The sequence below is a fragment of the Mycena indigotica genome (genome assembly GCF_014461135.1).
Source record: "Mycena indigotica strain 171206Taipei chromosome Unknown Mind.scaff0003, whole genome shotgun sequence".
NCBI lineage: Eukaryota > Fungi > Basidiomycota > Agaricomycetes > Agaricales > Mycenaceae > Mycena > Mycena indigotica.
In genome coordinates, this window is record NW_023503002.1 from 1,507,113 (window position 1) to 1,533,255 (window position 26,143).

The following is a 26,143-nucleotide window of genomic DNA, read 5'->3' on the forward strand; positions in this document are numbered from 1 at the left end:
AGCAAAATGAGATCAGCTTTGGTTTCTGGGGGAGCACAGTGGCTTTTCTTAACCCAGAGTGGACTGTTGCCTTGTTTTTGGATCACGCTTCGGCATCACTGTGTACTCCACTAGCCTTGAAAGAGGGAATTTCCCAAAGCGGGGTTTTTAACCTGACCATCTTCCCCAGATTTACGGCAATTCCGTCTTATCAGGCGTCGCTTCTGGCACATCCGAGTCCTATATAATCAAGTGGAACGGGCGGCCGAGCAACTCCTTTGCTTTCCTGCGCTTACTCTGCCTAACATGCATTCACGCTCTGGAAATGGTCCTTTGGCGACCCCACAATCTAGACTGTCGGTGAGCAGCTCCTTATCTGGATTGTTTTTAGCTTGTTGAAACTCTCTAGCGTGCTCTGGGGCACCGACGCCGACGGACTATTTCTGTTGTGTCTGTCTCCCCAAATACCACCTCCAAAATCATGATTGCTGTAAACAGCAGTCCAAGCACGAGCACCAAGACAAACGGGAGTGCATTAGGGTCGTTTACCCTGACTGGGTGCGCTCGAGACGCGTTGCTGGATGTCGCTTTTCCCAAGCTGGACGACGATGGCTATGACGAGTACGGAGAGAGTCTCGATTCTCATGACGCGTTTTTTGCGGCTCGTGACCGTGATGATGACTTGCCTGGCCCTCTTCGTCTCCGCTCAGACAGCAGCTGCACAGATGTCTCGATTCCGTCTCTCAGCAGAACAGCTTCTCCCTTCCAGGAGCAGTCGTCCATTCCACCAGGCTGGGGTCAATACCCCCGTGTTCGACCACGAGCCGTCACTTCTGTCACACTTCCTCCAATAGCCGGCATCCACCCCATACTCGAATCGCTGGAACATGGATCACGCGTCGCAACAGGGCCAGTTATGTGTGCTGCCTGCGAAAAACTCGGTTCTAATTTCCCTCGCTGCAAACACTGTGCACAAATGTGGTGCTCTAGAGAATGTCGAACCTCACCATTTCATCGATGTCATACCAACAAGGCAAAACAAGCCGCGGTGTGATTTGCGATGCAGAGAATTCTTGTGGCTAGAAATACAATAGTACATTGTGTGTCTGTGTGATTAGTTGAGGTATACTTTTTTCATTCAACTCTCCATCTCGTCAAGCGACACACATCCTAAGGATTGGGCCCGCTGATATAATTCCTCCCGCTTGATTTCCTCCTTGGTTAGATTTGCGAGAGTCAATAAAGACTCGGCAAGAAAAGCCTGCAGCTCGTCGTCATTGCTACCGCCTTCCTCTGCGGCAGCCCTTTCGAAAAAGCCAATGGCCCGTTGCAAGCCATCGCGAGCGTCTTCAGCATCCTCCGAGTCAAAGATATCATCCCAGTCACGAGACTCGCCCGTCTCTTCAATGTCCTCGACATGGGCAGTTCCGTAGACAAGCCAACATCGACCACGGATACGACCGATAACAGCAGTCTGTCCCTGGGCAGGAATTTGGCCAAGTACGTTGTCCGCCCAGGCTGCCCATCGCATTCGTTCTGAAGCAGCGGGTAGCCGCTCAGCCACTCCCAAAAATTCAAGAGCAATTGTGAACAATTCGGCAGCTCGACTGAATTGGGGTGAACTGGAGTTGATAGGGGTTGGTGTGACAGTATGTGGCATAAGGAAGATGCCTCGAGTGAAGTGATCCATGGCCAGCAGGAGGAGCTCGTGGGGTACAGCTGAGGCAAGCGATATTCGTCGAGAGGCAGGTGGTCTTCGCATTTGGATGGCCGCAAAAACAGAAGCGCTTGGTGACAACCATTTGGGCTCAACGACGGGAGAGGAGTTGTTTCGTTGCTGGGTTAGAGCAGCGTCCGCAATACACAGTAGCACCCGGCCCCAAACGACGTTCATTCTCCAATCTTCTGGAGCTTCACAGCCGCGTCCACTCGTTCGGCTTGGTAGGTTTTCTCCCATCTCGAAAACATCCAACGCAGCGAGCCAGTATGTCACCGAGTTTGTCGGTTCACCGGAAAGTGCGACCGATGGGTCTTGAGCAATGATATTGGCGAAAAGAAACAGCGTAGTTCCCAGAATAGCGTGGAAGGCAGTTGTGGGCTCGCGGCACTTGCTGCGAGGCCAATCAGCACCAAAAAAGGAGGTCTGAAACGTGTGCTCGCACCATTTTTTCCGTGGTCGAGGGGCAAGGGAAGAAAAGCTAATGGGTTCGGGTAGTTTGGGTTGGGGCTGGGTGTAGAGTACGGATGGGTCTTGATATAATAACAGGAAGCGATGGCAGAGTCGCAACACCCCACGCAATAATTGAACACTCTCAGAGAAATTGTCGTCTTTTAATAGACATAAGCATCAACTTGGACGCACAGGAGAGCGAGGACTCACTCTCGTATTGTTCTACTGCACGCGCAAATGATGACTTGAGATCTTCCCAATCCTCGACCTTCTCCGGTACAAACTCCTCCTCAGACTCCATTTCAGGCGTTGGCTCGGGTGTAAGTTCGACGATGTAGTAGTTTTCTTGGTCTTCGTCGGATGTGTCTTCCGAGCGCTGCCGTTTGGTTGGACGGTGATTGTGGTCTGAATCAGACCTCCGTTTATGGGTTTCACGACCTTTCCATAGGCCACGAGGGCGTAAAGGGAGCGGCGCCTCTACCACCGGCAACGGATAATAGTTGGGCAGCATATTGGGGAGGGAGTAGTAGCAACAGCATGATCCCAGTCTGCCAGTTTTATTCTCCGGGGGCGCGGTATTCTGGCCAGGCGTAGGCAGCGGCCTAGATTCTCCTCATCTCGACCTGACGGGACCAATCAGAATTAATCGTGCTCACATCAAATGTGTTTCTGCATATTTTGTGGCCAGACATCTCTACAGAGGGTTAGAGAACACGCTATAGACTCGAATACATGGCGCTCTGTATTATTTGTGCGCGGTAGGGCTTGTAAGGAACGAGAAAACGATGTTCCGAGAAAGCCGAAACAGCGTGACACGAGTCGATGTCACACGCCTAGACCCACTCATTGGCTCCATCAATCACTCACGATTGGCTACTCACCATAGGACCCTGTTTATAGCTTTGCTTCCTCGGAAGTGAGTTGTGCTGTAAAGCTACCTATAGCTACCTATAGCTCACAAACAATGTACCATCGTCCGAGAGGAAATGTAAACTGCGTGGTGATCTCGATTCCGGCTGGACCCAACAATCTCAACTCATCAACCAGACAAATCTCGACCCCAACCGAGTCCGGATAAGGCGAGACCGTCTGACGTCGTCAGTAGCGATTCGCCCGCGAGAAATTGTCAACACAAGGACCTCGAACGCCCGTCGAGGTGAAGAGGAATTCGTCACCCAGGATTGTCAAAATTCGCTGACGTCGGTATAATCCATGAGCTCTGCACCGAGCCGTAAGTATGCAGTCTGTCTGTGTGGGAGCATCACATTTCTGTCGCCCCCACATTCGACTTGTCACTAGAGGCGCCAAAGAGGCGCCAAAGGTAATCCGTCGTGAAGGGCTCGAGAACAAAGATGGTTTGTTCCTCTTTTTTGCTCTCTCTCTCTCTCCTTTGAATCAACTAGCGCCCACACTAGCATCTGTCAAGTGAACAAATGAGCGCGCCGATTTTGAGCGGGATTCCGAAGTTTCATAGTGGTCGCTGTAGACCTGACACACGACGAGTCCACTCAAAGCTCGGGCAATCAACTTCGGCATAGAGCTATTTGAGGCAATGATTAAATCTCTGAAGCGCCTGCGAATTCAAGAGGGGAGATATAAGGGCAAAAGCCGTTCCTTCGACGCTCCCGAACTGACTACCCAACCACACCCATAAAAATGAGTTCTGAAGCCCTCGACATCGCAGCAGGCCCATCTACCCGGCAGCAGCCACAACTTGAACATTCAGAGAAAGACGCCGATTGGATAGACCAGGAGCACATCACAAAATTATCCCCGACAGAGTGGTTGTCGAAATGGGAAGAAGACAAGCTGCAATGGGTAGAGAGCAGGAGGCAGTGGCAAACGAGGACACCAGAGATCAAGCCAGAATCAGAACTAGTGGAGCGAAACGATGGGGAACAGGAGCAACAAGCTGGTTGGCGACGACGACTATTAGCCACCATCACTTCTCATTTCCACCAACAACCTCGTCGTCGCGATGCTGACAGGGCGAATAGTCCATCTTGTTCTGAGAGAGCAGTCAGATAGAGGGTGCGTACCATAGCAGTTTACTTGTAATAACATCATGATTTTCTTCGGACCGAGCCCACGACTCAGACGGGACGGGTAATTTTATCAGGGGGGGGAGCGGGAAAGAAGAAGGTGAACGGAACGAACTGTCACACCTCGCAACTTTTGAACCCACCATCCCATGCCTATATGTGGCTCAGAGCCATGCATTCTTCTGCGTGCCTCAGGGTCGAGGTGGCCTTTTGGGAGTAATTACATCTTTTGGCCGATATGACGGTCGAGATTGTCCAAGTCTGGTGGATAACCTCGACCGTTATTTCCGCAAGAAAAGAGGTTCAACTTCCCGAATCCGCCAGTTGGAAGGTTGATGTCTGTTGACCCTGTCCGAGCTCTGCCTTGTCGCAGTGCAAATCACATCTCGTGTTCAGCCAAACTTTGCTGCAGCGTGCCTAGGCTGTGTTTGACCAAAGGTATGTCGTGAATGCCTTGCAAACTAAAACCCGCTCATCCATCTGTTTCTCTTTGAGGCCGGACCAACTTTTCATTATCGACGATCTGTTTCCTGCCATCCTCCTCGGAATAAAAAAAGTGTCCATCATGCGCTTATAAGCGCGTTGAGTTTTCGTGCCCCGCCAAACTCACTCCCCATTCCTCATGAATATCAACCAGTTGCTATGCTCGCCTTCACCCTCCCCCACGTCGTCGACGAGCGGCAAATCTGGCTCTGGTAGCATGCATCCGACTCACAGCTATGTCAGTCGCGTCTTTGTCGCGTTCAATAGAGCAGCGCACTCATTTGTTTATAGCAATCGAACCCAAGCCCGCAATCGAATGCTACTCGGCAGGGCATCATAAGTACGCTCCTTCCACTGATCCTTCGCGTGTGCCTGGCGCTTCTTCTCACATCTCACTCTAGACCGATGTACCAACTGTCGACAACCAGGACACAATCGCAAGACTTGTCCCCTTCCTGAAGTTCCCAAGCCTCCGCCATTACCGCCAGCTCGGCCAAGAGCTCGTGGTTGCTGCGCCCTTTGTGGTCGGGAGGGCCATAACCGGACTTCATGTGGGCTAAAGCCTCCCAAGTGATAATGACCACAAAAAAAGACATTGTAGCTTTCGACGGATAGGACTTGGACTGCATGATTTTCACCCCTCATGCCACCACGATGACTACTAATGTTCCTTTTCTCCACCGATGTATTACTTTGTACCAGTTTGGAAGGACTCGCTAAATGGACAGAGACAACAGACAGTTACCGTCAGTAGCACAACTTCGAACTGTTTACACCACGCGGACCTGGCATTAAATAGAATCTGTATTGCTTTTGGTGTTTTACAGCGGTCTCCTCCTGTTAGTCAAGGGCTTCGATCGCTTGCGCTTCTTTCCCTTTGCGAAGGCATTTGCGCTCTTCAAGTCACGTCCCAAAAGATCCTCCTTCCTCACCTGGTAAATCCGCACCTAAAAGTCATGTGGCGTTAGCGAGGCATGAGCAAAAAAAGAGCAATCGAAGCCACGAACAATCCAGTTTTCAGTCGTGTAAGCTTCGTCTAGATAGTCCAGCGTAGGCCCAACCTTAGGGACATGCTGGTTACGGACACGATCCAGAGCATTACCACCGCCGAATAGCTCAGCGAAACTGAAGCACAGTCATTAGCATCGCCAATGACCGTCGAGTCCGAAACTTACCGGTAGTATGACATCTTGTACATGAGTGAGTTCTTCATCGTTGTCGATGCCATGTCATCGACGCGGTATTCCCCTTGTGGCGTAAAGTAGTTGGGTTCTTGGATCTCCTCTGGCCAGATTCCTTGGGCAATGCGAACCATCCACAAGAATTTGTTGATATCATCGCCTGAATAGCCCAGCAGACCGCCGAATATGATTAACACGTAGTCGACGTCATGCTTGCGAAGGATGGGATACGCGACCTCCTCGGTACTGGACATGGCCTTGCCAACTGTAGCAATGTGCGCTGTTGATGCTGAGTCAGCGAGCCTCGACAAAATGAATACCACAAACTATTGTTCCACGTGTTGTTGTCGACCAGAGTTGGGCGGTCAGCCATTCCAGCAATTTGGTAACCGTAGTCCCACCAGCTCATGACGACAGCAGTTTCAGGTGTATTCTGCCTCAGCCAATAGTAGGCCTCACGGAAGTCATCGATAATGTGCTGACTACCATCGGCATTTTGGGAAGCAAGAACGACTGAAGGCGAAGAATAAGCACCAGAAGTGGCCCAGGTACAGTGGTGGACGAAGAATGCGAGCATTCCAATAGCATTTAGGATCACGGCGAGACGAGTATCCAGTCCGTAAATTCCCTTGGACCGAGTTCCTTCGGGCGCAGCAGCCGCAACAAGGTCGGTGAGCGCTCCTCCTGATCCGGAAGTAGATACTGCCTTTTTGAGCTTTTTTAACGGAAGACTCGCCATTAACAGGGTCGGCTTCGGCAGTTTGGTCAGCGTTTTCAGGCTCCCCGGCGTCGAGATATGTGTCCAAAAGGGTGGAGAAGGCGACCGCAGATGCTACGCAAACAACAGGAGTAAGCGTAAGCATAAGACGGACCATGACTCCAGCGAAGTAGCTAGCCATGACTGCGTAGATGATGACGAATACATGTTCGTCCCGTAGCTTATGAAAGCAAAGGACAACACCAGCGGGGAACAAAAAATATGAGGAACTGGAGATCCATAAAGAACGAGGGCCATGCTGTCGGTTGATGTTCTGAGACGGAAGCGATAATCGGAATGTGCCTGAGGAGATAATGAGCAAGAGATTAGATTCTTAATCAGATTCTTCTTTACTTTTTGGCGTAACCCGTGTCCCAAAGGGAGTAGAATCGTCCAGTCCACGGAGCGATCTTGCCGGTATACGTGAGGCCGATGATGCCGACTGCACCGAGGACACCAATGGAGATGGCGGAGATGAAGAGGAGGTCTTGGAACTGCTTTGAGGAAACATGAGAGCGGACAAGTTGGATGAATGCGACTATTTGGAGTAAGCCGAAGACACCTGAGAACTGCATCAAAGGACTAGGTGTTGTGAGGAATGGAATACGGACCCAATGCTGCCATGTGTTCACTCGTGGAGACGGGCTGGAACCCAACAAACGGCACTTGCATACTCGACAAGGTGCCGATAGCATACCAAGACGTATACGCGACGTAGAGTCTGCTACTAAAGCGGCCCATTAAGATGAGGACCAAGCTATGGAGAGGAATCATGTTGGTGATGAAAACATATCCGCCTATTGACAATTAGCACTGACGTATTAAGGCATGGCCAACATACCCCAGGCAGAAACCATATAAAAGTAGAAAACAGCAGCGAGTGTACCGAAGAGGGCGCTGCCAACTTTTAAGGCTTTGATCCACAGATAAAACGTGAACATCAGGAGAAAAATTGCAATAGCCTCATTGTCGTATGACCCTGCGACTGAGCGAGAAATGTAGCCAGGTACAATTCCAATGAAGGCAGCCGCGAGAAGTCCGGCGCTCTCATCTTTCATTTCTTTCGTAAACCTTGGGTATGAAATTAGCAGAATAGTGGTAAAAATATGGCGACGCACATGTAAGTGGACCAAGCGGTCAGGGCGCTGAAGCCAGGCGCAAGCATCACACAGACATTACGAATGTCAACGGGAATGTTCAGGGCATGCAAAAAGTTATAGATGACACCACTGGTCGCCATGATTCCGGGGTAGACGGTCCCGCCAACCACACGCCCTAGAGGATACCAAGCAGTTGGGTCGAACCAGTTCCAGAATTCCTGACAAAGCTTAAGAATACAGAGGTAGTTAAAGTAAAAGACAGACATAGAAGCCCTTGTAGGCGAGGACACGAGTAGCGCGACTTGCAACCTGATTGAGCAAAGCGTTTAGAAAATCAAGCTTCAACGTACTAGTTGAACCAAGGATCACTTGTGAAGAGTTATCAGAGACAGCAGAAGGGAGCTGAGACGGCTCACAATTCATGGATAATACTCTCAAAGTTGATGACAGCGAAAAGACGGGAGGCAATTGCAGCGCCAGAGATGAGGCAGAGCGCAACAATTTTGAGAAGCGACGCGGTATTTGTAACGGTTGCCGACGATACAGAAGGGAGCGGATAGGCTAAGGCCGTCATTGAAGACAAAGCCTCTGGCTAGAGTGGGTAAGTTGTCGCGTGGGCGGCAGAGGTCGTCGACGTGTCCGAAAACAATTGTGTGACCGTTCGCGTGACGCTGCTATATTTACTTCTCACCCCAATTTATCGTCGTTACTGTTCTTCCAGATTCTCTACCCCTCCAACCCATTGTTTGGCGTCAAATTCGTTTCTCTCCACACCACGGCGAACCTCTTCATCCCAGTCGCTTCGAAACACCACATAGAACTCCGCCAAACCGACAAGAAACAAAGCCACAACCTGTCCTATCCGACATCATTAGTTACTACCTTTGCGTAACGGAAGCCGACCTATCCACAGCCCCTGTAAACCGAGGGCGGTATTTCTCGAAAACGCGAGCGTGATGCCAAGGGGAAGAGCTAGCAAATAATATGCCACGCAGTTGAAGAGTGCTCCCAGATGTTGCCGACCTTGGATTCTCACTCGATGTTCAAAAAAAAAACAAGAAGCACACCTTGCCCTCGGAGCACTCCTCCACACGATCCCGCAAGACCGTCCGCGACTTGAAACGAAGCTACAAGGGGCATCACCTTTGCGACAAGCCTCACAACATCAACATCGTCACTAAAGAGATAGCCATAGCCCTTCAACCTCTTTAGTTCCATCCCTACACTTGACAAAATACGCACATCTTTCGTAGCCATCATCAACACAAGGACAACAAATCCAACGATCACACTAACGAATGCCGAAGCATGAGCCGCATGTTTTGCGCCAACAGCAGACCTTGCGCCGATAAGATTTCCGACCCTAGCAGACGCAGCAACTCCTTGACCGAACGGAATAGTATTCAAAACTGCAGAAAATTGGCTTGACGTGTTTGTCAGCGCAATAGACAACCTACTTTGGTCCGTGGTCATAATAACAGACTGCGCTGCCAAAGACAACGCCCCCAAACGACCTGCAGCCAAGGCCACAATTTCAAATGCCGCCCACTCGGTTCCTACCATAAGAATGCCTGGTATCGCAAGCTTGATAAATCCATAGCAGCTTCGAGGGTTCAAAGCAGCCCAAGGTCGAAGTCCTCCCCAAGTTCCATTTGCCCTATGCACTGGAGACGACCATGTCCACCACCCCAACAAGATAAAGCAGAGCCAGTACATTGATGATACTGCAACTGCTGCTCCGAACACCCCCAGCCGCGTATAATGGATCAAATAAATATTCCCGACAATGTTGATAGGGAAAACGACTGCAAGTACTTTGGTGGAGCCGCCCATGATTCCTGGTTGTGGATGTCAAGGATCAGCAATGCCGAGTTACACGAACCCACCTTGACATTGGAGGTATTTTTTTAGGCTTTCAAATCCTGATCGAATGAGGGTTAAACTCTTGCAGCGTTGATACCAACAAACCGATATATCCTGGCGCTCCAGCGATCAAAATGCGAAGGAAGGTTTGGGTGTCGTGGCTGAGACTTGCTGATTGTCCCAGTGCGACAAGAATGGGGTGCATGAACCACCATGTGATGGCGACCGGGATGAAAAGGACCCATAAGATAACAACGCAGCGCTGAAAGTGAATTGAGAGTGCAGTTATGTGACCTCCTGTGTATGCTTGTGACCCTAACGTGTCGAGTGCGGTGGTCCCGCCCAAGGCAACACACCAGCCTGAAAAACTCTGCGTCATATTTGATGATCATGTGCAGGCAACCTCTTACCTGTGACGAACGCTAGCATCTGGGCGAATGCAGCAACAGAGAGCTCATCAGGCCCAAGTCTTCCAGCAATCAAAATAGAGGCGGTCTGAATGGAATTTTGCAAAATATACGACACAATAACTGCGAGATGTTCGAGGTTGACGTTGCAATCAGTCTAGAGTGGGCAGACCTGGGATCGAGTCTCGAAGCAGAGACCATGAAAGGGCCGTTAAACCTGGAGTTCCTGTTGTTTCCAACTCGACTTCGCCAGCGGGGGTTGGGCGAGGGCTTGGCAGGAGGGGGTCAATCTCGTTTGGTGTCTGCATTGTTTTTTCCTCCGTTGCTCACTAACGCCTTTAAACACTGCCGAGTGGGCGTCAAGTGTCTTATCGCGACTATGCAATTCGGCATGAAATACGACGACTGTTCGTGGAATCGGGTGAGTAATAGCATGCGCTCGGAAATACCATAAAATCAGTTGACTTACAGTCGATCGCCTCAAGGCAGAACACGAGTAGATGCCCCGTCTATACTCAGACGTTCGACTGAAATTTCAGCCTCTTGTTGGGCTTCTATTTGCTGTTACCTCACTTATCTTGCTCCATTGGTGCCCAAAGACACCGAGAACCCTCGCCGATGCGATTGTACCCAAGTCTAAGCTTTACGGCTCTCTTGAATCTCCCTCTGGACGGACCCCCTGATCCGAATAGTGCATGTGCGTCTTCAGCTATATTTCATCGTCCAAAATAGCACAGCCTAGCCTCGAATTCCCCCCTCATTCACTTGAAAATGAAGGTCATTCTTCCCCTCGTCTTTGCTTTTACCCTCTGCGCTGCACATGGAGATCACGACCATGAAGACCAGATGCCTCTCGAATATGTTCGATTCCCTTTTGAACCCATCTATCGTGGTCGCAACGGCGAAGTCACAGCAGACGCCATCTTCTCTGGGATTACAACATTCGCCAAGCTCCCTTGGGTCCAATGCCTTACCCGCGAAAGCAATGTTCCCTTCGACATCGCCTTTATAGGAGCACCATTTGTAGGATTTACTACTTATTGAGCTCAGCTAATCAACATTGCATAGGATACCGCGACTAGGTCAGTGAACTTGTTGTCAGTCTGAAAGGTTTTGTCATCCATGCACTTGATGTAGCTATCGACCCGGTTCGTCCCCGCACTATACTCCGTGTTGTGACTGACGCATAGTATGTAGGCGCTAGGTTTGGGCCGTCCGGTATACGCGCAGGCAGCCGTCGCTTGACTTTATATGGCGGGTACAATGTTCCCCTTCAAGTCAATCCTTTCCAGTCTGGCCTCAGAATTGTCGACTGTGGAGACATCCCTGTCACTCCCTACGACAACAAGTATGCGATCCAGCAAATAGAAGAGTCAGTGCTCGTGTTTCTTACTTTGAGTACTCTAGATTGACCTCTAACAGTGGGCATAAAGCGCTTCTTCAACGTGAAGCCTTCTCACCCTTGGGCCATGACTCCATTACTGGAGAAGCCCTTGTGCCTCTCTCACTTGACGGCAAAAATCATCCGCGAGTCATCACACTTGGCGGCGACCACACCATTGTTCTACCTCTCTTGCGTTCCATTAACTCTGTCTATGGCAAAATTTCGGTCATCCACTTTGATTCGCACCTCGGTTCGTTCAATCCGATGATAAATGCTATTTAACCTCTCCGCACAGATACTTGGAAGCCGGCAGTATTTGGTGGAGCCCCGAGCGACCAAGCAGCTATTAATCACGGAACTTATTTCTATTGGGCGTCTCAGGAAGGCTTGATAAAAAACGGATCGTCAATTGCAAGTATCTTGTTCACTTCCAAGTTCACTGGCACCCCCCACTTTCCTGATTCTTCATCTTGAACCTTTGATCCTAGTTCATTCTGTTTTAGCACGGGGCGATTCGCACGACATTGAGTGGGCCAGAAGACTACGAAAATGACGACAACTCGGGCTTCCAGCGGATTGAGGCGAGAGAAATAGATACTATAGGTTCGTTTGACCTGTTTTCCCCTTATTCATTGGGTTGAAATGCAGCCGTTAGGTACCGACGGTATAATCAAGAAGATTCGCCAAACTGTCGGAAACAACCCTGTGTATCTGTCCATCGATGTGAGACAACCAACCGCAACGTGCCCTCTCCAAGTTGCTGACGAAGTTCTAGATTGATAGTATCGACCCAGCGTGAGCTCCCTTCCCACCATTCCAACGCTCAAAGCCAGCTTACACGCGTCAAGGTTTGCTCCCGCGACGGGGACGCCTGAAACTGGTGGCTGGTCAGTTCACTGTTTGTCCGAGTTGGAGCATACGTAGATCCGAACCGAGCACAGGTCAACTAGGGAATTGCGGACAATTCTCAGAGGATTAGAGGGCATGCATATAGTCTCGGCTGACATTGTCGAAGTTGCTCCCGCATATGACAGTCGGTCCATTTCTTCCAAGCCAAGTTCTTATGATTGACGCTTCGTCCTAGCCAATGCTGAACTCACTACCATGGCCGCAGCTGACGTCCTCTTTGAAGTGCTCAGTGTCATGGCCAAGACCCCTCTCGGTAAGGTGGCAAAGTCAGCTTAAATACGTGGTTTTCTAGCACGATTGACTTGATATGAATACACGCGTCGTGCAATCATGCTTCATAATCTAATCACATGACCGTATCACATTGATCCATCACTGGATTCCTCGACCGTTCTGACCGGTCCATGGAACCAGTGGCGAGCAGAAACGACCCATGAAACCGAGGCGAATATGAATACCGACATGACGATAACAACCGCATAATCTATGGTGGCCGATTTAGCTTGTCCCTGAATCCGAAAGAGAATGTATACTCATGCTTTCTGCATCGACCGCTTTCGAAGGAGGGAAAAGGAGGAGTACCACGACAAAGCTAACCCACGCTACAGCGACTGCACCGATTGGCACTGCCCAGCGCCCCAAGGTGAACGATCCAGGCTCCAGCTTATCGCGCCCTGATGTTATACGAAGAAAAATGGGGGCAGCATAAGACGTGTACTATCGAGAAAGCATCAATGCCTGATAGGTAGATAAGATAACACGCACTAATCCAATGACTGAGGCCCTGGAGAATAGCTTATTGTCAAAACATTGGAATCAATTAAAAGTTAACTTACCCTGCCAACGATGTGAGGGCAGTGACCGAGAATCCGAGCAGACCGATGATGGCCGACCAAAACATGACGAACCAGACGGCGTAGCCCGGCACCGCGTATCTATTCATCTTCTTCCACCAACGAGACCCAGGCAATGCGTTGTCTCTGCTCCGGTGTTGAACAAGCGACGGGGAAGATGACTGTGCATATACATTACCTTGCGAAGGCAAAGACAACACGCGAAGCGTCAACCCCTTGAGCAGCTCCAGTGACATACTGAACTAGGAAACAAGTTAACAAGTGGCAGAACCTAGTTATAAGACAAGATGGATGCCTCACCTACAATGATGAATGACCAGATCGCAAGCATTCCCGACTTTCCAAGCACATTGAGAAAAACTTGTCCCATCGGAAGTGGAAGGGTCGTGGTTAATAGATCATCAACCGATAGGACCACAAATGAGGTTGCGATTAGTAGAAGCCATCCGAAGCTTGCTGTAGCTCCAACTCCCACCTTACTCGCTTGATTAATCAATGCAATGACGACTAAGCAGAGAACAAACCAATATAGCAATTGGCGCCGCCCGCCCAGCATTTGATGTCTCCTCTGAAGAAAGAACCTGTTATCATGCCAAAGAACTGGACGATCATAAACAATTCACCAGAGATGTGGGCAGCCGAATCATCTGGGAACGAGTAGGTGTCGATATGGAGTTATCAGGAGAAAAATGGTGCTTACAACCAGTCAACGTCCACATGGGAGCGGTGAAAGCCAGCATAAATGCCCACCCATCTAACAAAGTTGGTGAATGTAAAATCGGAATAAACGACGATGCTTACTGGCCGCCCATCCACTGTGATTTTCGAACAGCGTAAAGGCATCCTTTGTGGAGACTTTATTGTCCCCGGACGCAACCAGGAGAGCGATAATCGCCGCGATGGTGGTACCCACTATAAGTGGTACCAAGATAAGCAACGTGGTAGTCGTACTTTATGACTGACCATTGACAACTACATAAAATAGATTCAAGCGAGCGAGAATCTTGGTTGTAGTTGAGCACACAATTCCATGAGAGACCAGGATGGCCACAAGGATTCCATAGGTCGCCCCAAGAGAAAGAACAGTTTTACCGTCAGTACTGACGGCGATGGCGGTCGTGATCATCTGTGCGCATGTGAAGTCGATGGAACAGACCAAAGCCACTTGGCCAGTAATATTAGCCTAGTTACTGTCAGGCTCAGTCCCGTCCTTGGTTGATCATACCCATCCTGGTATGGAATGAGCACCACTGCAACATGAGGTAGGTTTGCACCTGTAATCCAGCTGGCCAGTGGAGCGTGTTTTTCAGGTGCCAGTTTCGCAGAAAAGTAGTACAATCCAGCACTTGTCCTGCCAGAGAGCTTATATAGAACAATTTGAGTGTAGCTCTAGTGACGCACGGCATTGAAGAGGCCATTTCTGCCATGCTTGGAGCCACGAAGAAACAAACGAAGAAGCAGGGAATGAACCATCCCCATACAAATCCAACGTGTCCGCCTTGCTTGTGCTGTTAGAGATGTTGGCCAGTTCGCCGGATTCCGCACCAACCGTTGACTAGTCCGAACGACAAGGTCGAGGATATAGAGGCGACGATTCCCTAAAAGGTTTGTCATGTGTTTTTCGCAAGTCAATGCTGGCTCACCATGATACTAAAGCTGAAAGCGCATGTCTCTAGGAGCGAAAATTCGCGTTTGAATTCGCTCTTGTAGCCCAGTGCGGCCAACTTTGCTGTGTCTACATCGAGAACATAGACATCGGCGTCAACTTTTTCAGAGATGACTGGAGAGTCTCTTGCGGCTTTCTCGGAGCTCATGGTGTCGTTTGCAGCCATACAGGGTGGTTTTTGGATTGCCTGTCACTACCAATCCCAGGTCAGGCTAAGAGGATAATGGTCAAAGATAAGGTGAGTATGGATTATGTTGACATTCTGCATCTAGTAAGACGCCCAACACGCGACCGGATCGGAAGATAGGCAACTGCGACTGTGGAGAACCCAACGCATCGAATATTGAGAAGGAAGACCCTTGCGTTACGTCGTGTGACATACGTTTCACGACCTTTCGGCGTTCGCGACTTAACCAGCGTAATCGCAAGTTTGCGACGGAAGCAAGGCAAAACAAGCATATTTTGTTGTGCGCCGATGTCGCTAGTGACATGGGAGAAGGCTGATAGAAGTCCCTTCTTCCCATACTTCCTCAATGCAAATAACCTAATCGCCACGCCTCTCCCATAGACTGTCTGAATGTCAACACAACACTTGGATGAGGAACTACGCTCCACGCAGCGCGTTCCAGTTGAAACTGCTCTTGGGATAGTAACCGGAGCCCGCGCCGCCAACGGTTCTGCCATTTTCCTTGGTTCGTTTTACTTGAATAGATGGATCCCAGGCCTTTCAGCATTGACTCTTGCTGCATAGAGGTGCCTTACGCCCTGCCTCCCGTGAGATTCCAGGACCCCCAGCCATTACCACCGGATTTCCGCTACCAGGACAAGGAATATACGAGAGAGTTAAGTTGTAGGTGAAAACGTACTGTGAACGACAATCGATCTCATGAGCTTTAGACTGCGTTCAGCCAAAAAACGACGGCCAAGCGAGAGGTATTGCCAATCAAGTAGTTGCACGCAGCTCATCCCTTTGCCATAGGTACCCGATTCGAGGACAAAGTTGGTTTCGGAAAGCCTTCCGAAAATCCGTAAGTTTTCAAGTATTTGCTATAGATCGACCACCGATAACGCCTTAGTCTTTTTCTAAATATCGCGGCACCTCCCTGCTTTCCCGAAACAAAAGGATTTCCGGTCAAGGTGTACATCCATGGCGGGTATGCAGAAAAGCAAACCGTTGTCCAAGTCTCACGATCTCCTTATCCGTAGTTTTCTCCAATATGGTTCTCCGCATGGACTCGGTTCACAGGCCCAGTACATTTCAGCGGAACGTTCCGAGGTATGGGTCAATATAGGCTACCGATTGTCCGTGTTCGGTTTCCTGGCGAGCGACTCTCCGCCTATCAGTGGTAATTTTGGCTTCAAAGATCAATGGCTGGCACTCTTGTGGATCAAAGAGAACATCATTTCCTTCGGAGGTATATCACTTTGTTGTCCCAAGTTTCTAACACCCAGCTGGCCGATAGGTGATCCAGAAAACATTGAAATTAATGGTCTCTCCGCCGGTAAGCTGCTGCTCCGTCCCGCTGGTCATGATCCTAACCTCTCTAGGTGCACACTCCGTCCATCAACTTCTCCATTTCGCCTCCCACCTTCCTGATGGCGTGTCGGCTCCGTTCAGTTCAGCAGTTCTCCAGTCCAACGCTATTGTGTACGTCTACCCCCGAATCAATATGGTGCACTCGATAACCTCATAGAACAGTTGTGCGCCAAGAACGCCAGCTGAACTTCGCCCCCAGTTCCAAGCCCTTTGCAATGCACTCCACATTGATCCATTCTCAACTGACGCGCTCAGCCAACTACAGCGACTTCCTGCGGACAAAATTGTTAACGTTATTGAAACAGATGCACTAGGCATCGAGTTCGGCACGTTTCGCGGCTGCTGGGATGGGACATGGCTTCCGGAAAAGCCAAACCCTATGCAATGGCAACGCACAGGTGGGTTTGCGCACGGTTTGAGAGCCAAAGGCGTCAAGAGCATTGTTATCGGCGATTTAACTGAGGAATGGTACCTCTATTCTATTGCTCACCCTGTCAAAACAATGTCGGACGTCGTCATGAATCTGGAACGATATTTCTCAAAAGACATGGTCGCAAGACTGATGGAATACTACGAGAAATCCCCTGCGAGCGTCCAAAAACTTTTTGGGGATGTGCTTAGTGACAGCCAAGTGCATCTACCAGTCAGAATTCTTGCGCGAGACCTTCATGATGCTGGGTTCCCTTTCCTTCGTTATGAGATTCGGTGGACTCCTGAACAATTACGTCCAGAAGGTACGCACCCTAACATTTACTTAAGTCGAGGCTCTCTAAATCGAAATTAGGTTACGTCACTCATGGCTCTGACCGAGCGCTATGGGCTTTCCGCGTGCCAGACTTAACTGAAGCACAAGTAGAAATCGCGAGATCTTGGTTGGCTCGAATTTCAGAGGAAGTGGAGGCAGTGGAGAGTGCTGGTAAGCCCTTACGTGGGCCTCAGGATATTCTTGCTCTTGGAGAAGACCGTGCGATAGAGTGGTCTGAGGACAGTCATTGGTACGAAAAACTACGACTGTTAGATGCACTCCCACCATATTGAACTTGAATCTCGAATACATTGATTTGCGGTCACGTGCTGGATTGTCGAGTCAGAAAATTTTGGATGTTAGCTCGACGGCTGATGGCACTCAGCACACGCGTCCTCAAGTGCGACCCGGGATCGATATCGTTTCCCGCTTCTGCTGCCTCCCCTTCTTTCTCATCGTCAGAAACTCAATCAGCATTAGAGCTTGCTGCTCATGAACTCGTACAAAACCTACGCCCGGTTGCATTCCCTACAGAGACGGTCTACGGACTAGGAGCACTAGCACTAGACGCATCTGCCACATCGAAAATCTTTTCTACCAAGGGAAGACCGGCGGACAACCCACTGATCGTGCATGTCTCGTCCTTCCCAATGCTGCAAACATTATTACCTCCAGAGTATATCCTACCGGCTACGTATACCGCGTTAATCAAACATTTCTGGCCCGGCCCACTCACTTTACTTTTCCCATGCGACCCTAACACTATCCCACCAATCGTCACTGCAGGACAGCCAACCGTGGCCATTCGAATGCCGTCTCACCCTGTTGCCCGTGCCCTGATTGCGGTTTCCAACACTCCGCTAGCTGCGCCGAGTGCAAACTCTTCCGGAAAGCCCAGCCCAACAAAGGCGGAACATGTCTATGCGGACTTGAACGGCAAGATCAGCCTCATTCTCGATGGTGGGGCCTGTGATGTCGGGCTTGAGAGTACAGTCGTGGATGGTCTCCAAGCTGACGGAGAAATTCGTGTCCTGCGACCTGGAGGAGTGACGGTGGAGGATATAGAACGCGTATTGCAGCTCGAGTTAGAGTCGATCCCAAAGGTGTTGGTTCACAAACGCGACTACCGCGACGAAGTGTTGGAGGCGGCTCCGACAACTCCGGGAATGAAATATAGACACTACTCTCCCGCAGTTCCCGTCAATCTTCTCTGCACTTTGTCGACGCCACCCACAGACATTAAGCCGGTCAACTTTGTCTCATATCTCGAGTCGCTCAAGACAGAAGGAAGAGCAACTTTGAAAATCGGAATCCTCTCTCCGACGGACTCACCTCTTGGAAAATATTCACTGCCTATAGACGGATTCGAGTGGCTTCGATTCCCGTTGGGGCCGTCGGCTGATCCGGCCAAATCAGCGCACCTCTTGTTTGACGGGCTGTTAACACTCGAGCGGCAAGGCGCAGATATGATCCTCATAGAAGAAATCAGAGAAGAGAGGGAGGGCTTGGCATTCATGAATCGCGTAAGAAAGGCGGCAGGAGAGTGTGTCTGGTTGCAGGTTCATGGTTAAATGCACGTTGTTTCCTCCGTCCCAGGTGATGTGTTGTTAACCACTATGACCAGGCGTTTCCACCGGAGGAAGGTGGACTCAACACTCTCAAATTGGTGTCGGCACCCTCAAATGCAGGCGACACCCATACAATGGACTGTAACAGACCTGACCTTACGTCGCAGTTGACCGACACAAGGACATTTTTTAAAACGCCTGCAAAACGTTCAAAAGTCAAGCTCAGGCTTGTTCTTCCACGCAACAGGAGTGGAGTTAGTGGTCGTTGTCGTGGTCTTGGTGGAGATGCGCCATGACTAGAATTGGTACTCGTTTCGTGGGTTTGACGGTCGAGATGAAGAAGAAGGTTCTTGGTGGATGACCAATAGTATACTATCAGTTGAGGTCATACTTTTGAGTAAGGCTATTATGTACCCAATTTGACTTGTTGACATCTTGCCTTTCTCCATCAACCCAGTTAACTTGTCGCCGTGGCCGCGTATCTCAAACGAACGACGGGTCAGCTCAAATCAATAATGTCTTTGGCTGCAATTAGCTCTCCCGACACGGTCGCGCGTGGTGTCATGATGGGAGCATATGGTGCCAGGCCGGTCAGCCCAACCTATACAAGCCCAGCGCCAAACTAACCATTTGTTTTTCTCCCAGTTCCGATGTCTCTCCTACGTGATATCGTCAAGAAACGAAAAGACGCCAGTAAACGCAGCGATGCGGCTTCTGTAAAGTCAACAGGCGCTCGTTCTGTTGTTGCATCTCTCTACTCGCTCGCGATCGGTGGACAACGCGTAAAGAAGCGCAGAAGACCTGATTTCTCGACGTTGGGTTTGTCTTTGGGTCATAGCTGAGTGTTTGAATTCACCGTTGGTAGGAGCGCCAGAATGGTATTCGGAGGACGGCAACCCACGTTTACCTTCGGACATGCCTGGGACGACCACAAGAACAGACTTGCCGGCCTACACAATAGCTCATGGAACAGTTCTGGCTCTTCGCATTGAAGACAAGAATCATTGGTTATCATTGGTCTTGTACAGTCACGCCAAGGAGTCCTCACTGGCAGCAATGTACCACAACGCAGGTGCGCTGGATCTTGGCCAGAAAACGGCTACATGCATATCAGTTCACAGCCAAAATTTGTGGAGAGGTCCGAGTTTGTCTGGAGAAAACAAAGAATATTTCCAGTATTGAAGTCTGGGTCGGTGATCTGCGGTCACCGTCAGTATTTTTGCTTATACTAAGACAGATGAGTGCTGTCGCGCCTGCCGGTGAGCTGATAAGCCTAACCGCAACTGTATGGAATCGTTCTATGGGAGACCCGCGACATCCACAAGGGGCAAAAGTAGCATTCAAGGACAAGTTTCCTATGGGCACCTTCGTCTTTCCATTTGAACTACCACCGCTCCCCAAATTTGTGCCCGTGGCTCATCCAGATAGTAGCGACAATCGAAAGGTGAGTACAGCACCCAGCCTGACTCAATTCAAACAGTATATTTAGGGATTCGTCCCTTTGCCTCGTAGGTCCATACTACTCTTTCCGTACTATATTGAGCTTCTGTCAGCTTCTGGAAAGATAAGGTTTACGGTGACGCATTTTACCAAACAACAAGCATTGACTCTGACAACTATTGGTTTCTACATCAGTGCGGCGTTGGGATACGACGAGACTCGGTCGCAGGAATCGACGAAGATATGGACATGATTCTACAGTACATTCCGCTTGCCCCTCCGCTTCCTCGCAAATCTGTTCCGTTTCCTTTTCTCGCATCCCGTGAGGATTGGCCATTCAAACGCGAAACTCTGGGTGGATGGGTGCTGACTCCGTTCGGTGGTCGCGGGCGGATTGGGTTGGAAATGGTCGAAGTCGAGGGTCTGGTTTGTACTGTCAATTGTTACTCCCTCGCGTTTGTCTGATTTGCTTACAGCTCGGGATCCAGGATCCGTCCATTGTCACCGCTGGCCATAAACTCGAGTTTGTGGTCATTTTGTGGTCCAAGAGCGCCGATGCCTTACAGCTGCTCGGTCAGCCGGCAGCCATTAACGTATCCTACTGCATGGCCGATTTCATGCCTTCTTCAGAGGCGTTGCGCCCACGTGAGCAGAGTCGGACAACGCGGAAAATCGAGCAAATGTGCCGAGGGCGAATTTGGTCAACAGACACAGGTCGTCCGTCGGAAGGCGCTCCAGAACTAGCGCTTGTATCTCCAGAACACATACTTCAGAAAATGTCTGCTTCCCGCGCTACCCCTCTAAAACCTCCCGCTCCATCTCGAATGCAAAGTACATGGTCGGCCGATGATCAGGACGAAGACGATGGAAAAGAGGTCGAAGACATTGTTCAAGGTGATCTGGAGGATTCTTCGGAGCATTTTGTCCGTTTGGAAGGAGAGATAGTCGTGCCGCCATGTCGTCCAGTGAGTTATCGATATACCGAGATTGGTCGCGAGGTCATCAGATTCTACTCTGGCGTTACAAAACTCTGATTTCTTGGCACAGTACACCCTCGAGCTTCAATTTGCTCATCATCTATATTCACATATCTCGCCGACTGGGCCAGGCCTGTTAGCAGAGGTACCCGTGTGGTACGTTGCAGACCGCCCCTTGCGTGGTGGACCGGCAACTCTCAATGATGACCCGACATATCTCGAATCACTGCCGCTCAATGGTGCCACAATCCCCATACCTTCCGATGCCATTCGGTGGCCTAAAGTGATAGGCAAACACGCTGTTTCTAGCAGAGGCGGGCTTGCAAAGCTGGGGCAGTCCTTCTTGGGTTTGGTTCCACCAAAGAGTCAGCAACATGCTGATCCATGAAGCTGGACCTTGATTAGACTACATCCAATAAGATGAAATTAGAAGGAAACTTGGAAGCTTGGCTTATATAAGAAACGCGTCTGGTCGCAAAAGTGTGACATGCCTTCGTATTGATCGTTGACACGGTTGCTGCCAAGTTGCTGGGGTATTGCCTTGCAGATCATGTCGAGCACATGGCTCAACCTGGTTCAACTTGTCTCTCTTTTCTTCAAAGTTTTTAACGTTCTTTACTTTCACTTCCCGCCTGGCGAAACATGCGGGCCCTTTACTTGATTCTAGCGTCTTTATGGTGAGCTTGTTGTCGATATTTGACCATCGCACCCATCCACGAGTAACGCAGGACAACTCATGCCTTGATCCTGCAGACTCCGTCGCCATTTCTCGCGGCTGGACCCGCCAGGATTAACTTCACGAAGGAAGCTGGAGACCCGGCTGGGGCATTTTTTAACCTGATGACACCAAACCAAGGCATCCGACTGGTCGAGGATGTTGATCTGAGTGTGGGGTTCGTTGATGTTGTTATCAACGCTCCTGCTGGGTGTGTCCCTCCGCAGAATTTCCCTTGTTCTATCCTCTCATGTTTTTACTAGGACATACGAAATCGCTGTGTTCAGCAATGGAACGTATGTCCTATCCTGAAATGAACAACACTGTCCAAAACTCAACTCAACCAGAGACGGGCCAGCGAACCTTGCAACTTCAAAGCAATTTCTGGTCGTCGATGCCCCTCAAATTCCACCGCCTCAACCTTCGTCTTCAGCCCCACTACCCAGTTCAAGTTCACCGGCGCTAGTGTCATCATCCGAACCCCAATCTTCGACCCTGATGAGCACGAGCAGTGTAACCAGCTCGAAGGCAATAGAGAATGCTGCGTCCACGTCACGGCCAGTGGATGCATCTTCTTCGAATTCGCTGGATGGGGCAAATCGTTCATCCTCCGAGTCAGCGGTCCCTATTGGGAGGTGTGTTTTTCATCTTTTATTTGTTTTTCATTGAAACCTGAAATCACAGCAGCTCTAGCAACACCCTTGCAACAGGGGCCATTGTCGGGATTGTGATTGGATGCGTCCTCCTGCTCGCTGGGATTATCCTGCTGTTGTGCTTATTAGCACGGAGGCGACGCCAACGAAATAGAACCCTTTATGATGACGACGGATCTATGGTGCAAGCTCCACCCCATGGCCGTGCATCAACCATCTTCGCCAACCTACAACCAGAGCCATTTATCGCGCCTTCCTCTCAGTCCTCCCTTTACAGTGGCAGGAGTGTCCGTGCCCACGAGCGTCAGCAGCGAATAACCAGTGAAGTCCGCCTTTTGCGAAAGCAAATGGAAGAACTCCGCCGGTCTGGTGCATTAAACAGTATCAGCTCAGGCACATTTTCGACATATGCTGGGCCATCAGGCAGGCCGCCTTCTTCCACAGCTCCAACTTCGCCTGGAGGCTCTTCCGCAGACACCATAGCGAGCCATCTCGAACAATCGCGCCAGTTAAATGACCACCTTCAAAGTCGTATAGTAGAATTGGAGTCTCAACTACAATCTGCTTGGGCTATGGGGCTTTCCGATGAGCCCCCTCCAGGCTATGTTGCTTAAATCCAGAGCTTTACCGCACCCTGTACTGCTATATTAGTGTCACATGACCTCGATCTTATCTCACGCACGACGTCGAGGTGCATCGTGGCTTTTCGTTTTTTCTCTCACCCAGGACAGCTCATCAGCCAATGGATGGCCTCTATGAACTAGCAAACCGGGCTCAGGATCTTTGGACGACTCTGAAATCCGATCCCAAGCAGCTCAACATCAGCCCATTTGACTACAAGTCGGCGCTTTTTGTACTCGGCGCTACTCTCGCCGTTGGTTGTGCTTTCAGCCGCTGGAGGCGCAACGAGAAAACTCACAACAAACGACATTCGTACACCCCCGGATCCAAACGTGCTTTTGGAGGTATGTACATATAGAAACTTTCGGTATATGAGCTAGCTTGAACCTACTGACCAGACTGGGCCCCACAATCATTTTCCTACCCCAAGTTCGACGCATCAAGCTATCCGCTCAACGAGATTAAGCCACCAATGTATCGGCCATTTCGGTGGGGTGAATATCAGTGGGTACCATCAACATTCTAGCGCGACTTTGATTGTCGAACTACACAGTGTCACGATGGGCATTCGGAGCATGCACTGGGGTGAATGGATTGAGGTAACACACTCATTTCGTGCAATTTGTGTTCTAAAGCTCAAGAGCTTGATGACCAATTCGAAAGTTACTATCGAATCCGCAAGCATCGCTTGGAAAGTAAACCCCGAGAGCTTTTGACGGTTTTGCCAGCCTCGGTTAGGAGCCACGATGGAGAAGGCGAACAGGTGCACATCGCCGGCGGTTCTGCGGGCGGTATGTATTTTTAAGATGTGGCAAGGGGAAAAAACTGATGTGTCTTGTTTCTAGCAATTGAACTTGTCCATGAACTAGCAGAATATCTCTCTCGTCGTTACCCAACGACTTTCCAGGTCGAAAGACATGACAAGTCTTTCCACAACTACCCTTGTGGGTGGGATGGTCTTCCGCCGATCAAAGCTGTGAAAGTTTCTGCTGTCGACGAGAAATTTGAACTCCCGATGCCTTTACCTCTTGCTTACATTGGTCAGGAGACTCCAGATATAATTCGGCAAGGAGAAGAAGCAATGCGCATCGCGTCACTTTTGGTTCAGGATGATCTAGCACTAATGGTAGAAGGTACCAACGGGGGCTACTACTTCCAGGCTGGTGCGATACTCGTCGGAGGCTTTTGGCGCATGGTGGACAAGATTGGCAAACGCCTCGACGAAATCCACATCAGCGGGCACGTTCCTCAATGTAAGTCCTTCCTAGATTAAACGTTTGCTTTGAGCTGAATCGGGAGTGTCTTATCAGACGCCGAGAAACTCCAAGTTTCTCTCGAACGCTTCTTCCGACGACTTTCAGTCGACAAACCAGTTGTACGAAACAACTATTTCGTCCAAATTTCACCTCCGTCCCCAGCCAATTCAACTGTTGATCCAGATCAACTTGCATGGGGCGAATATGTCCTTGGACCAGAAGAGACGTATGGTGGTATTAAGGGCACATCAGCCCCCATTCCTCCGCCACCAGTGGTCACCCCACAAAATCTCCGCATGAGAACGGAACGCCAAACTTTGCGTCGTCTTCCCCGTAGTGGAGCCATCGTCTTCACTATCCGTACATATCTTGTACCAGTGGAAGAGCTAACGCGAGAGCCTGGTGTTGCTGCTCGATTCGCCAGCGCGGTGCGAAGCTGGACGGAGGATGTAGTGGAGTATAAAGGCCAGAGAAGGTACAGCGATGTGTTGTTGAAGTACCTCGACGAAATGGCAGCAAAGGATGAATCTGGGGAAATCGAAACGAGGCCTTATCCTTTCTGAATGATGTCTCCATAGTTATAAAACATAGGAAATTTCCCCATTTGGACTTTCTCCCAACCTTGATGGCAGGTGGTCAGTTTCTCGGAAACCCCTTTCAACACTCATCTCCGATACAGTCAGCTTGGATCCGACGATTGATTTTTTAGCTGGAACTGTGGCGGGAACTGCTGGGCTCATCGCCGGTTTTCCATTTGATACCGGTATTGTTGTGGACGATGGCTTGAAGCAAGAGTTATTAATGTTGCACCTGCAGTTAAAGTGCGACTGCAGACTCCTGAATTGTCTGGACACTATTCTGGGTCAACATTGCGCGCTATTGCAACGATAGTAAATGAAGAGCGTGTGTTGGGCCTATATAAAGGCATTGCTTCTCCGCTGTTGACCGTCGCACTTATGAATGGCCTCGTCTTCGCATCATACAACTTGTTCTTACGGTTACAATGCCCGGCTTCGGCCGAAAGCGCAACCTTAGCTCAAATCACATTGGCGGGTGTTGGCAGTGGCATCGTCTCTGCCGTTGTAACGACCCCCACCGAGCTTATCAAGGTCTCTTCTTCTCCTAACCTGGCGCAAAAACAGTCTGATTCCTCAACCAAAGATCCGTCAACAACAATGCGTCGGTCACACAACTGCGCGTGGAATTGCGGTAGGTATCGTAAAATCTGCTGGACTTCCAGGCCTATATCGAGGCCTTACTGCCACAGCCCTCCGTGACTGTGGGTATGGGGCTTATTTTGTCTCGGTTCGTTGATTTAGTATCATTGTGAAGGACAAGATGCTCACATTACCAGTATGAGGCAACCTGTCGTTTACTCTCGACTCCAGGAGAAACGCGACAAGGTTGGCCTGTTTTAGTTGCTGGTGGCGTTGCAGGCATCGGTCTGTGTCCTTTCTTCATCAAGGAATGCAAGTTGACTTCATGATTAGCTGGCTGGTTGGCTACCTTCCCCTTAGACGTCGTGAAGACTCGCATTCAGGGTACCGGGCTCGTAATAGAGCCTGCCCTGGCTCCTTTACTTGGCACAACTGTTGCCCAGAACTTGAACACGATGAACACAAACCCTTACCAAAACACATGGTCCGCAATAGTGAATTCCTATCGCAATGAAGGACTTGCTGTCTTCTATCGCGGTCTGGCGCCCACTCTGATCAGGTGTGTTCGGTACCATACACAAGTTGCCCGCTCATCAGCCCATCAGAGCTGTCCCAGTGAATATGGTGACTTTCGCCGTTTTCGAAGCAGTAATTGGCGCATTTTCATAGAGCCCTGAAC

The 26,143-nt window shown here is 50.0% G+C and overlaps 10 protein-coding genes across 10 annotated transcripts; 7 read left to right on the plus strand and 3 right to left on the minus strand.

The window, feature by feature from the left end:
• Positions 1 to 285: 285 nt before the first annotated feature.
• On the plus strand, positions 286 to 1,033 carry MIND_00317300 (uncharacterized protein; the record flags this gene model as incomplete). The annotated part of the gene is made up of 2 exons (XM_037360030.1): positions 286 to 339; positions 389 to 1,033. The coding sequence occupies 2 exons, from the start codon at positions 286 to 288 to the stop codon at positions 1,031 to 1,033; spliced, it is 699 nt and encodes a 232-aa protein (XP_037222915.1).
• Positions 1,034 to 1,117: 84 nt separating this feature from the next.
• On the minus strand, positions 1,118 to 2,660 carry MIND_00317400 (uncharacterized protein; the record flags this gene model as incomplete). The annotated part of the gene is made up of 3 exons (XM_037360031.1): positions 1,118 to 2,090; positions 2,142 to 2,307; positions 2,360 to 2,660. The coding sequence occupies 3 exons, from the start codon at positions 2,658 to 2,660 to the stop codon at positions 1,118 to 1,120; spliced, it is 1,440 nt and encodes a 479-aa protein (XP_037222916.1).
• A 2,153-nt stretch (positions 2,661 to 4,813) lies between these two features.
• MIND_00317500 (uncharacterized protein) lies at positions 4,814 to 5,248 on the plus strand (the record flags this gene model as incomplete). Its single annotated transcript, XM_037360032.1, has 3 exons — positions 4,814 to 4,912; positions 4,966 to 5,014; positions 5,076 to 5,248. 3 exons carry the CDS (start codon positions 4,814 to 4,816, stop codon positions 5,246 to 5,248), a joined length of 321 nt encoding a protein of 106 aa, XP_037222917.1.
• A 373-nt stretch (positions 5,249 to 5,621) lies between these two features.
• MIND_00317600 (uncharacterized protein) lies at positions 5,622 to 10,290 on the minus strand (the record flags this gene model as incomplete). Its single annotated transcript, XM_037360033.1, has 21 exons — positions 5,622 to 5,799; positions 5,850 to 6,135; positions 6,183 to 6,687; positions 6,728 to 6,756; positions 6,812 to 6,915; positions 6,967 to 7,174; positions 7,224 to 7,409; positions 7,454 to 7,683; positions 7,731 to 7,930; positions 7,977 to 8,013; positions 8,063 to 8,080; positions 8,129 to 8,304; positions 8,497 to 8,570; positions 8,616 to 8,735; positions 8,780 to 8,909; positions 8,955 to 9,121; positions 9,170 to 9,550; positions 9,599 to 9,634; positions 9,681 to 9,935; positions 9,986 to 10,105; positions 10,155 to 10,290. 21 exons carry the CDS (start codon positions 10,288 to 10,290, stop codon positions 5,622 to 5,624), a joined length of 3,576 nt encoding a protein of 1,191 aa, XP_037222918.1.
• Positions 10,291 to 10,753: 463 nt separating this feature from the next.
• On the plus strand, positions 10,754 to 12,551 carry MIND_00317700 (Agmatinase; the record flags this gene model as incomplete). The annotated part of the gene is made up of 12 exons (XM_037360034.1): positions 10,754 to 11,005; positions 11,051 to 11,064; positions 11,120 to 11,130; positions 11,180 to 11,354; positions 11,405 to 11,616; positions 11,662 to 11,777; positions 11,870 to 11,969; positions 12,022 to 12,089; positions 12,142 to 12,161; positions 12,215 to 12,253; positions 12,308 to 12,399; positions 12,451 to 12,551. The coding sequence occupies 12 exons, from the start codon at positions 10,754 to 10,756 to the stop codon at positions 12,549 to 12,551; spliced, it is 1,200 nt and encodes a 399-aa protein (XP_037222919.1).
• Positions 12,552 to 12,634: 83 nt separating this feature from the next.
• Positions 12,635 to 14,961, minus strand: MIND_00317800 (uncharacterized protein; the record flags this gene model as incomplete). Its single annotated transcript, XM_037360035.1, has 15 exons — positions 12,635 to 12,759; positions 12,809 to 12,992; positions 13,041 to 13,059; positions 13,112 to 13,255; positions 13,308 to 13,371; positions 13,430 to 13,604; positions 13,654 to 13,697; positions 13,753 to 13,776; positions 13,830 to 13,883; positions 13,931 to 14,041; positions 14,093 to 14,255; positions 14,321 to 14,480; positions 14,531 to 14,627; positions 14,679 to 14,727; positions 14,773 to 14,961. The coding sequence occupies 15 exons, from the start codon at positions 14,959 to 14,961 to the stop codon at positions 12,635 to 12,637; spliced, it is 1,602 nt and encodes a 533-aa protein (XP_037222920.1).
• Positions 14,962 to 15,372: 411 nt separating this feature from the next.
• Positions 15,373 to 18,648, plus strand: MIND_00317900 (Carboxylic ester hydrolase; the record flags this gene model as incomplete). The annotated part of the gene is made up of 11 exons (XM_037360036.1): positions 15,373 to 15,487; positions 15,547 to 15,645; positions 15,693 to 15,728; positions 15,775 to 15,823; positions 15,872 to 15,949; positions 16,002 to 16,210; positions 16,259 to 16,297; positions 16,344 to 16,443; positions 16,495 to 17,066; positions 17,117 to 17,327; positions 17,463 to 18,648. The coding sequence occupies 11 exons, from the start codon at positions 15,373 to 15,375 to the stop codon at positions 18,646 to 18,648; spliced, it is 2,694 nt and encodes an 897-aa protein (XP_037222921.1).
• Positions 18,649 to 19,295: 647 nt separating this feature from the next.
• Positions 19,296 to 21,450, plus strand: MIND_00318000 (uncharacterized protein; the record flags this gene model as incomplete). The annotated part of the gene is made up of 8 exons (XM_037360037.1): positions 19,296 to 19,464; positions 19,511 to 19,717; positions 19,767 to 19,834; positions 19,883 to 20,089; positions 20,135 to 20,157; positions 20,199 to 20,511; positions 20,562 to 21,083; positions 21,133 to 21,450. The coding sequence occupies 8 exons, from the start codon at positions 19,296 to 19,298 to the stop codon at positions 21,448 to 21,450; spliced, it is 1,827 nt and encodes a 608-aa protein (XP_037222922.1).
• Positions 21,451 to 23,172: 1,722 nt separating this feature from the next.
• Positions 23,173 to 24,870, plus strand: MIND_00318100 (uncharacterized protein; the record flags this gene model as incomplete). The annotated part of the gene is made up of 6 exons (XM_037360038.1): positions 23,173 to 23,395; positions 23,450 to 23,555; positions 23,605 to 23,650; positions 23,695 to 23,842; positions 23,897 to 24,304; positions 24,362 to 24,870. The coding sequence occupies 6 exons, from the start codon at positions 23,173 to 23,175 to the stop codon at positions 24,868 to 24,870; spliced, it is 1,440 nt and encodes a 479-aa protein (XP_037222923.1).
• A 62-nt stretch (positions 24,871 to 24,932) lies between these two features.
• MIND_00318200 (uncharacterized protein) lies at positions 24,933 to 26,133 on the plus strand (the record flags this gene model as incomplete). Its single annotated transcript, XM_037360039.1, has 7 exons — positions 24,933 to 24,942; positions 24,987 to 25,070; positions 25,124 to 25,416; positions 25,469 to 25,612; positions 25,662 to 25,749; positions 25,798 to 26,023; positions 26,070 to 26,133. 7 exons carry the CDS (start codon positions 24,933 to 24,935, stop codon positions 26,131 to 26,133), a joined length of 909 nt encoding a protein of 302 aa, XP_037222924.1.
• Positions 26,134 to 26,143: the final 10 nt, after the last annotated feature.